General features: G+C 38.0%; 1 protein-coding gene across 6 annotated transcripts in view; it reads left to right on the plus strand.

The window, feature by feature from the left end:
- LOC125933201 (zinc finger protein 260-like) overlaps positions 1-8,469 on the plus strand; it is a 30,246-nt gene extending 21,777 nt beyond the window's left edge. For 2 of the 6 annotated variants that reach the window (XM_049646059.1, XM_049646061.1), the window contains one exon: positions 3,880-8,469. In XM_049646059.1, coding sequence (XP_049502016.1) covers positions 3,880-6,125 — 2,246 coding nt within the window. In that variant the 3' untranslated portion in view covers positions 6,126-8,469. The remainder of the gene's footprint in view (positions 1-3,879) is intronic. The other 4 variants (XM_049646056.1, XM_049646057.1, XM_049646058.1 and 1 more) reach the window with 3 other exon arrangements.
- Positions 8,470-8,866: the final 397 nt, after the last annotated feature.

The following is an 8,866-nucleotide window of genomic DNA, read 5'->3' on the forward strand; positions in this document are numbered from 1 at the left end:
GATAGATACAGATTTTATTCAATAGCTATGGGAATAGTAAGTGAGAAGCTTCAGTAAAACTGAGCTCAACTCCAAATACTGCTAAGGCAGCTGGGGACTTACAGCCAACAATCTGGGGGGATCACTGGATAGAACAGTACTAAGAGGGACATCAGGGGTAGGGGGATTCTTGCTAAATGCAGACCAGGCACATCAAGGGCAGGGAATAAGGAACTTGATCAGATATCAAGGGTGAGGGGCTTCCCACTAGACTGACTTAAAAGGACTCTTGCTAGAACCGAATTCAGCCTGGATAAACATGGAAAGGCCTAGTTGAGAACAGGGCTCAGTGGAGCCTAACTAAGGTTTAGTCAACGGGAGAGTTCTTGTCGGAGCATATTGTAAAACTTGGGTTGATCCTGAAATAAACGATAGAAGCCGTACCTTTTATTGTGTAATTTCGTTGTAAAATTCTAATGGAGAGATTACTAGAAAAGAGAATATGATCCCCAAAAGGATGCTGGAGATGAGAGAAAGAGCAGTTAGTGATAGGAAATTAGAAAACATCCAGGTAAATCTGAACAATAATGTGTATAACATGATGAAGATATCTAATGTGTGGGACTAAAAAAGACACTATGATCTGCAAAACAATAACTGCATATAAATGAGGTGAGGGGTGGTCAAATTAAATTTGATATTTCTTTTATTCAGAAAAAGAGGTTCAAGATTTTGAATTACTTCAGATTTTAAGTTAAGTATTTATGGTAAGATTAACAGAAAGCCACCTAAAGCTGAGAAACCAGTGTGTGTAACTTTCAAAGTTGTAAAGAAGAAAAAGTAGAAAAGATACAAAATTAGCCCAAAAAGGAAAGGAGAATCAATAGAATGGATAACTGTGGCCAATGTAAAGTACCAAGTAAAATGCAAGAGAGGACTTTGCAACATTTCAATTATCACCATCGAACCGACTAAATTTATCTGTTAAAAGACATCTTGTCAAATTGGATCTTCAGAATAGAGTAATGCCTTCCTATGGCTGAGATACCAGGTTTTCATTTATCCTGAGAAGTCCATGTTTCTGTCTTCATCTTTTGCCCACTCAACATTCAGCGTTCTACTTGCCTGTGTGTAGGACGTCCTGGGTAGGATATCCTGATCCCTTCAGTGTGGCAAGAACTAATATTACAATTAGCATTTACAAATCATAGATTTTCCCCACTTGATTTGTTACATTCTCTGAGTCTTCCACTCTTACAACTGACCGTCACGGTATTTTATTTTTCTGCCTTCTTCCTTCCTTCCTAATGTTAGATCAGTATTGTTGTTATTTTGTAAACTTTGCAAATTATTTTCTATTCTCATTTTGCACTGACATCCCCCAAAACACTTGGGCATACTGTTTTACCCTTTGATGGTCTAATTCCTAAATGAAATTAGACTTTGCCCCACAAAGCATCTGATTTATCATGTTAATATCCTGAGTTATATTTTCCCCAATATGTAATATAGCAAATTTAAGTTTTCCTCCTTTAATGACCCTTAAATATGGCTACATCTCATCTGTGTGGCACAGAACTGGTGCTAAACTCCCATTTAATCCTTCTTCCTGAGTTTTACCCCCAGATATGCTTTCCTGCCCTACAACGTCACATTTCATTTCTAATGTATTTGGTAATTCTTGTGAGAATTAATACATGAAGAGTACATGGAACAGTACCTGGCTCACGGAAACGGTCTGTTACTGTTCCTGTTGTGAATATCATCGTCATGAATTTTAAGTTTACACTCAGCTTTCCACACCTTTTGTAATGTAAAATGTTCCTTCATTGCTTTGGTTTACATCATCTGCTGTAGAACCTGGTTCCTGATGGTGTATGGATTTTGAATGAAGCTATTATCTGGATTATAATTTTTTCTGAGAGCATACTTTTTTTTGTTATATAACATAGAGTAGATATTGGATCCTTACTTAATTCATTAACTGTGACTCTTGAGTGAGAGAGCCTATATACATTCATTCATAAAATACTATGAGAAATTAATTTCTAAACCCACATGTTGGGTTATAAACCTGTAGATTCTTGTCCAAAATTATAAATTTGATCAAGAACAAACTTGATCTTTGTTTTGGAAAGCACACCACTTGTTAAGGACCATTACTTCCAGAATCCACTCAGATGAATTTAGAGGAAATCAGATATAAATACTTCTGATACCATAGTTTGCGGTTGGAAAAAGAAAAAAAAGACTACTGAGTATTCTAAATTTCAGCAATTAACAGGATATGTTTATGTTTCAAGGGAGTGTAATCTAACATTGTGATAGAATGAGATGTATAGAATGTGATTGATTTTAAATTTCAGTGTATGTGGGACTTGAAATTGTAGAGAAGTTTGTGAAGACATGAGTTATGAGACATGTCATTTTCCTGAAGAATGAAGTTGTGAGCAAGTCCAAAGTGGGAATGTAAGCTCGCTGAGTGAAAAGTCTTGGTTGAACTTGAACAAGTTTTGGCAAATTAATAGTCTGGCATTTGTAGAAAGAAGACGTTTATTATGTTGAACAACATAATTAGTTGAACAACAGCTAATTATGTATATTGTTGGTAAAAAGTCCCCCCCCCCGCCCCCCCAGAATTATAACTGCAGTCTGTTTGCTGTGATGGCACTTAGAGATAATGAGCTGTGAATAGGTTTTACGTTGTATGTACTAAGCAAGAAGGTAACGTGAAGTATGGCTGAGAATTCTTAGGGTAAGTGTTTTAGGTCAGGTCTTCCATGGTTATGAATAAAACCAATAAAGGTAGAGATCTGAGTGTCAAGAAAAAATTATTACTATTATATCAAAGCATGTTTAAAATGGGGGAAAACTAGCATCTGGTGGTAGTAGATGTTCCCTTTTGAACAGACTCTGAGACTAAGCTGAATATACCACAACTAAAAACAGTTGATGGATTTGGTCATTTCAGCCTTCTTTCTCATCTGATTTCATATTTCCTGGTAGACATTTGTAAGTAACATGACTGGAGGGAAACTTAGAAGCTACGTTACAGGAGTCCTTTCATAAGCACAAAGAAATTGGTGTTTTGGGGATTTAATTTGGCATTGACAGTATAATAAGTTAACGTGTAACAAAATAGACATAATTAAAAAAATTTTTTTTAAGTTTATTTATTTTGAGAGATAGAGAGACTGGAGGAAGGGCAGAAAGAGAGGGAGGGAGAGAGGGAATCCCAGGCAGGCTCCATGCTGTCAGCACAGAGCCCGATGTGGGGCTCGAACTCACGAACTGTGAGATCATGACTTGAGCTGAAACCAGGAGTCAGACATTTGACTGACTGAGCCACCCAGGCACCCCAAAACAGAGGTAATTTTAAAAAGAAGGGGATGAAACTGGAAACATGTAAACCATAGAATTTAGGTGCACAATGTAAGGATGGGAAGAAAATTACCTAAAGTCTGATCCTTCAGAATATCAGATCATCCCTCTGGTACCTCTTTAGGGCATTCTCATCTACTTCTTTAGGGCCTCTCTAGTTCTCTGTATTTCCCACTCCTAGATCAGCCCCCTTTTTTTTCAATGACTGTTTCCTTTTCTTCACCGTGCTTTATATTTATTTCTACTGTGTATATGAAGTCTTGAAGTACCTATTTGTAAATTGCCAAATATAGTTGTGTTTGTTATAAGTTTCTATCCCCCTTTTTCCACCCTGTCAGGTTTTATTTCTTCTGATACAAAAGGATGGGGCAACACGACTATTTGGATCTGTCTTATTTCATAAAACTAAGTCAACTGTGTAAAGGGGCATTTGTTTGTAAGTGTAATTTCATCATAATTACCATAAGATTCATTACTTATGATTGTTGTGGTTGTTTTGTTTTTTTCCTTCATTTCTAGAAGTCTGCAAAGTTGATAACCAACTAGAACAGAATCAAGAAATCCAGCACAGACATTTCTGGCAGGCTCCATTTATCAACAACAAAACACTGACTGTACACAGAGGTAATGTATTAGGAAACATTTTTAATTTCAGCACAGACAGCATTCCTTCCATAAAAATACCCTGTAAATGTGACTCATGTGGTATGAATTTGAAATGTATTTCAGAATTAATTATTAATAAGAAAAACTATTTAAGTAAGAAGCCTGATGACCTCAATCCATGTGGGAAATTGTTCCTTCATAGTAACCCTGAAAAAACTCAAATGGGGGAGAAACCTTGTGAATTCATTCAAAATCAAAAATATGTAAGTCGTAATGAAGATTTCATTCCATATCAGAAAATTAAAAATGTACAACAATGCTTAATTCAAAGGAATAAGGAATATGAGGAATACGCGAAAGAGTTCCATGAGAAGGCACTTGTCCCATATAACCAAGCTTGTATAGGAGAGAGTCCTCGTGAACATAATGAATCTGATAAAACGTTCTGTAATAATGCAACCCTCGTGGTCCGTAAGATAGCACAAAGAATGGAAAATCTTCATGAGTTTAATGAATACGGTAAAACATTTGAGAAGTCCTCCCTCTTGAAACCTAGAGTTCATTTAAAGGTGAAGGGTTATGAGTACATTGATAGAGTGGTTAGTTTCAATAGGAGATCAGACTTCCCTGACACAGGAGATAGAGTATTTGAATATAACAACTTGGGAGAACCTTTCTGGGAGAAGTCCGTTCTTAATATAACTGCGAGAACACACGTAGGAGACAAAGTCCATGAATGTAACGAATGTGGAAAAGCATTCTGCAAAAAGTCAAAACTCCCCAAACACCAGAAAATACATCCAAGAGAGAAACCATACGAATGTAAGGAATGTGGGAAATGCTTCTCTCGGAAATCCCTCCTCACTTTACATCAGAGAATCCACACAGGAGAGAAACCCTACGAATGTAAGGCCTGTGGGAAATGCTTCTCTAGGAGTTCACACCTCATAATTCATCAGAGGACTCACACAGGAGAGAAGCCCTATGAATGTAAGGAATGTGGGAAGTGTTTCTACCATAAGTCCTATCTCACGGTACACCAGAGGATTCACACAGGGGAGAAGCCCTATGAATGTAACCAATGTGGAAAAACCTTCATAAGCAACTCAGTCCTCACAATACATCAGAAAACACACACAGGCGAGAAACCCTATGAGTGTAATCAGTGTGGGAAATTCTTCTCCAGAAACTCGTACCTTACAGTACATCTGAGAACTCACACAGGGGAGAAGCCCTACGAATGTGAGCTCTGTGGGAAAACCTTCTGTCACAAGTCAGATGTCACGAAACATGAGAAAACTCACATAGGGGGAAAACCCTATGGATGTAATCAGTGCGGGAAGACCTTTAGTCGTAACTCGGGCCTGAAAGTTCATCAGAGAACTCACACAAAGGAGAAACCCTATGAATGTAACGAGTGTGGGAAATCCTTTTCTGAGAAATCAGTTCTCACAGTACATCAGAGGATACACACAGGCGAGAAACCTTACAAGTGTGATGAATGTGGGAAAACCTTCTACAATAAATCGGACCTCACTAAACACCACAGAACTCACACAGGTGAGAAACCCTATGAATGTAAGGAATGTGGGAAATTCTTCTCTAGGAATTCATACCTTACAGTACACCAGAGAAGTCATACAGGGGAGAAACCCTATGTGTGCAAGAAATGTGGGAAAACTTTCTACCTTAAGTCAGACTATACAGTACATAAGAGAACACACAGAGGGGAGAAATCCTATCACTGTAATCAGTGTGGGAAGACTTTCACTTGCGGTTCAGTCCTCAGATCACATCAGAGAACTCACACAGGTGAGAAGCCCTATGAATGTAACGAGTGTGGGAAATCATTTTCGGAGAAATCCGTTCTCACCGTACATCAGAGGATACACACAGGGGAGAAACCTTATAAGTGTAACGAATGTGGGAAGTCCTTCTGTCATAAGTCAGATCTCACTAAGCATCAGAGAACACACACAGGAGAGAAACCCTATGAGTGTAAGCATTGTGGGAAAACCTTCAGTTGCAACTCAGGCCTCAAAGTACATCAGAGAAGACACGTAAGAGAGAAACCCTATGAATGTATTGAGTGCGAGGTAACTGCCAAGGAATCAGTTATCACAGCACATCCAAGGTTACACACAGAGGAAGAAAACTAGTAAATATAGCGGTGAGAGGAATCTTTCTCTCGTGAGTCATACCTCAAAATACCATGGAAAATTTACAAAGGATGTGACTCAAAGAATGTAAAGCATGGCAAATCTCTTACCAGAAGTCATCTTCCAGAGCAAACGAGAATACTCATAGGGGAAAACACTCTGAATTTGATGAATGTTTGAAAATCTGATGTAAATAAGACAACTAAAAATGACTGCATGTGGAAGAAAGCCTACTAATACGGGTAGGGAGTATGGGGGATTATTTTATTATGAATTAGAGCTTATTAAACCAAGAATTTACATAGGAGGTAATCCTGTCAATCAGAGAAATGAAAATGTTCTTCCAGAATTTGGCCATTAGTAATCAGACCACATTTGGGAAAAACTGTCAGCATCTTAATTTTTTTTGAGACCTTCGTCCACAAGTTGTACTCATTTGTAGGTCAGAGGAGTAATAGGGGGGATACCCAAACAATGCAGCAAACGTAGTTGAGCAACTTTATCAGAAATGCCCTTTGTTGAGCAACACAATTGATAGTGAGAGGAAGTCCTAAACGTGTTTTGAATGTACAGGCTTTAACAAAATCCAGACTTTATTATATCTGAAGATTGTATTGAAGGAAGTATGTCTTTAGGAAATATGGACAGAAATTTTCCTTTAGATCTCTTATCCCTAAAGTTATGCTTTTCTCTGATCTCAAAATTCTTTAATAGAAATAAAGCTGATGGTAGACATTTATAAAAATACTAACCATGCAACGTGAAGCTTTTGGAAAAGAACAAATAAACAGAATAATCTTCTCAGTCTCTGATTTCACTTTTGGAGAAACACGTGTCACCCCGTGACATTCCCTATCATGAGCCATCGTATGTTTTTGATTAGTCCACCCCCCCCAACTATGCTGTCACCTCTGCAAATAATGTGTGATGGTCTGGTTCCTCCTGGGATCTACTATAGGGGTTCCCACCGTGGACCAGCCCAGCCCAGAATGTACACCGCCACCAGCCAGGGGCAGTCTGAAGGATGTGTCTGCTTCCTCTTCGTAGGTTCTGGAACCAGAAATAACATTGAGTGTCTACTCTGTAGTACTCTAGTGCATATGACCTTTGTGCCCCAGTTCAAATTTACAGGAAGAGCATCTTAGCTTTGTTGCTTGAATTCAAGCCTGTTGACCCAATGATAGCCTGGCTTTCCAGGGGGGAGAAACTTGACATATTTCCTATGTGTGTCAAATTATGAGCAATAGCATAACCATTGTGTGCCTGTGTGCCTGCTGCAGGTTGGAAGTGATGTACTACGAGAATAGTTGAATTATCTGCACACCGTCCTCAAAACTATCCCATACCCTATGACTTTTTCCACCTTCAGCACTTTTCTCGATTTACTTAATATTGATCCATGTCTCATTACTTATACAATAATATTTTAATGTATGTTTGTGTGTGTGTGTGTGTGATTGATTTGCTAGGGTATCGGTGGGAACACGTGTTTTGTAACTTGTTTTTGTCTTCAGATGTATGGTTTTGATATTTATACATATGCTTTAGTTGATTTGTTTTAATAAAGCATAATATATGATTATGTAACTGTAACAATAATGTCTATTTTCCTGTCTGTGATTTTCAAAATTTTAAGAGTTTCATGATTAAAACAATAATGTTTCAAAATTAAAAAAAATCAACTCTGGGTAGTCATTTAAATATGGTTAAATATACCCTATTTAAGTATCCAACTTGAGTTTTATTTTATATATATATATGTGCGTGTGTGTGTGTGTGTGTGTGTGTATAAATTTACATCCAAATTAGTTAGCATCTAGTGCAACAATGATTTCAGGAGTAGATTCCTTAGTGCCCCTTAACCCATTTATCCCATCCCCCCTCTGACAACCCCTCCCGTAACCCTCTGTTTGTTCTCCATATTTATGAGTCTCTTCTGTTTTGTCCCCCTCCCAGTTTTTATATTATTTTTGTTTCCCTTCCCTTACGTTCATCTGTTTTGTCTCTTAAAGTCCTCGTATGAGTGAAGTCATATGATGCTTGTCTTTCTCTGACTAATTTCACTTAGCATAATACCCTCCAGTTCCATCCATGTAGTGCAATGGCAAGATTTTATTCTTTTTGATTGCCGAGTAATACTCCATTGTATATATACACACCACATCTTTATCCATTCATCCATCGAAGGACATTTGGGCTCTTTCCATACTTTGGCTATTGTTGATAGTGCTGCTGTAAACACTGGGGTGAATGTGCCCCTTTGAAACAGCACACCTGTATCCCGTGGATAAATGCGTAGTAGTGCAATTGCTGGGTCACAGGGTAGTTCTATTTTTAGTTTTTTGAGGATATATATATATATTTTTTTTTTTTAGTTTTTTTTTGTTTTTTGTGAGGATATATATATTTTTAAGAAAGATCTGTTTAAACATTTTTAAAAAATATTTATTTATTCTTGAAAGAGAGAGCACAAGTAGTGGAGGGGCAGAGACAGAGGCAGACACAGAATCTGAAACAGGCTCCAGGCTCCAAACTGTCAGCACAGAGCCGGATGTGGGCCTTGAACCCACGAACTGCGAGATCATGACCTGAGCTGAATTTGGACGTCCAGCTTAACCAACTGAGCCACCCTGTCACCTCCTACTTGAATTTTAGTAAGAGTATACTCACACGTATTACTTCTACAATTAAGAGAGACAACACCCTCATCACCAGGAGGGTTTCTCCTTCCCCTTCCCATC

Source organism: Panthera uncia, chromosome D2, assembly GCF_023721935.1.
Source record: "Panthera uncia isolate 11264 chromosome D2, Puncia_PCG_1.0, whole genome shotgun sequence".
Taxonomy (NCBI): Eukaryota; Metazoa; Chordata; class Mammalia; order Carnivora; family Felidae; genus Panthera; species Panthera uncia.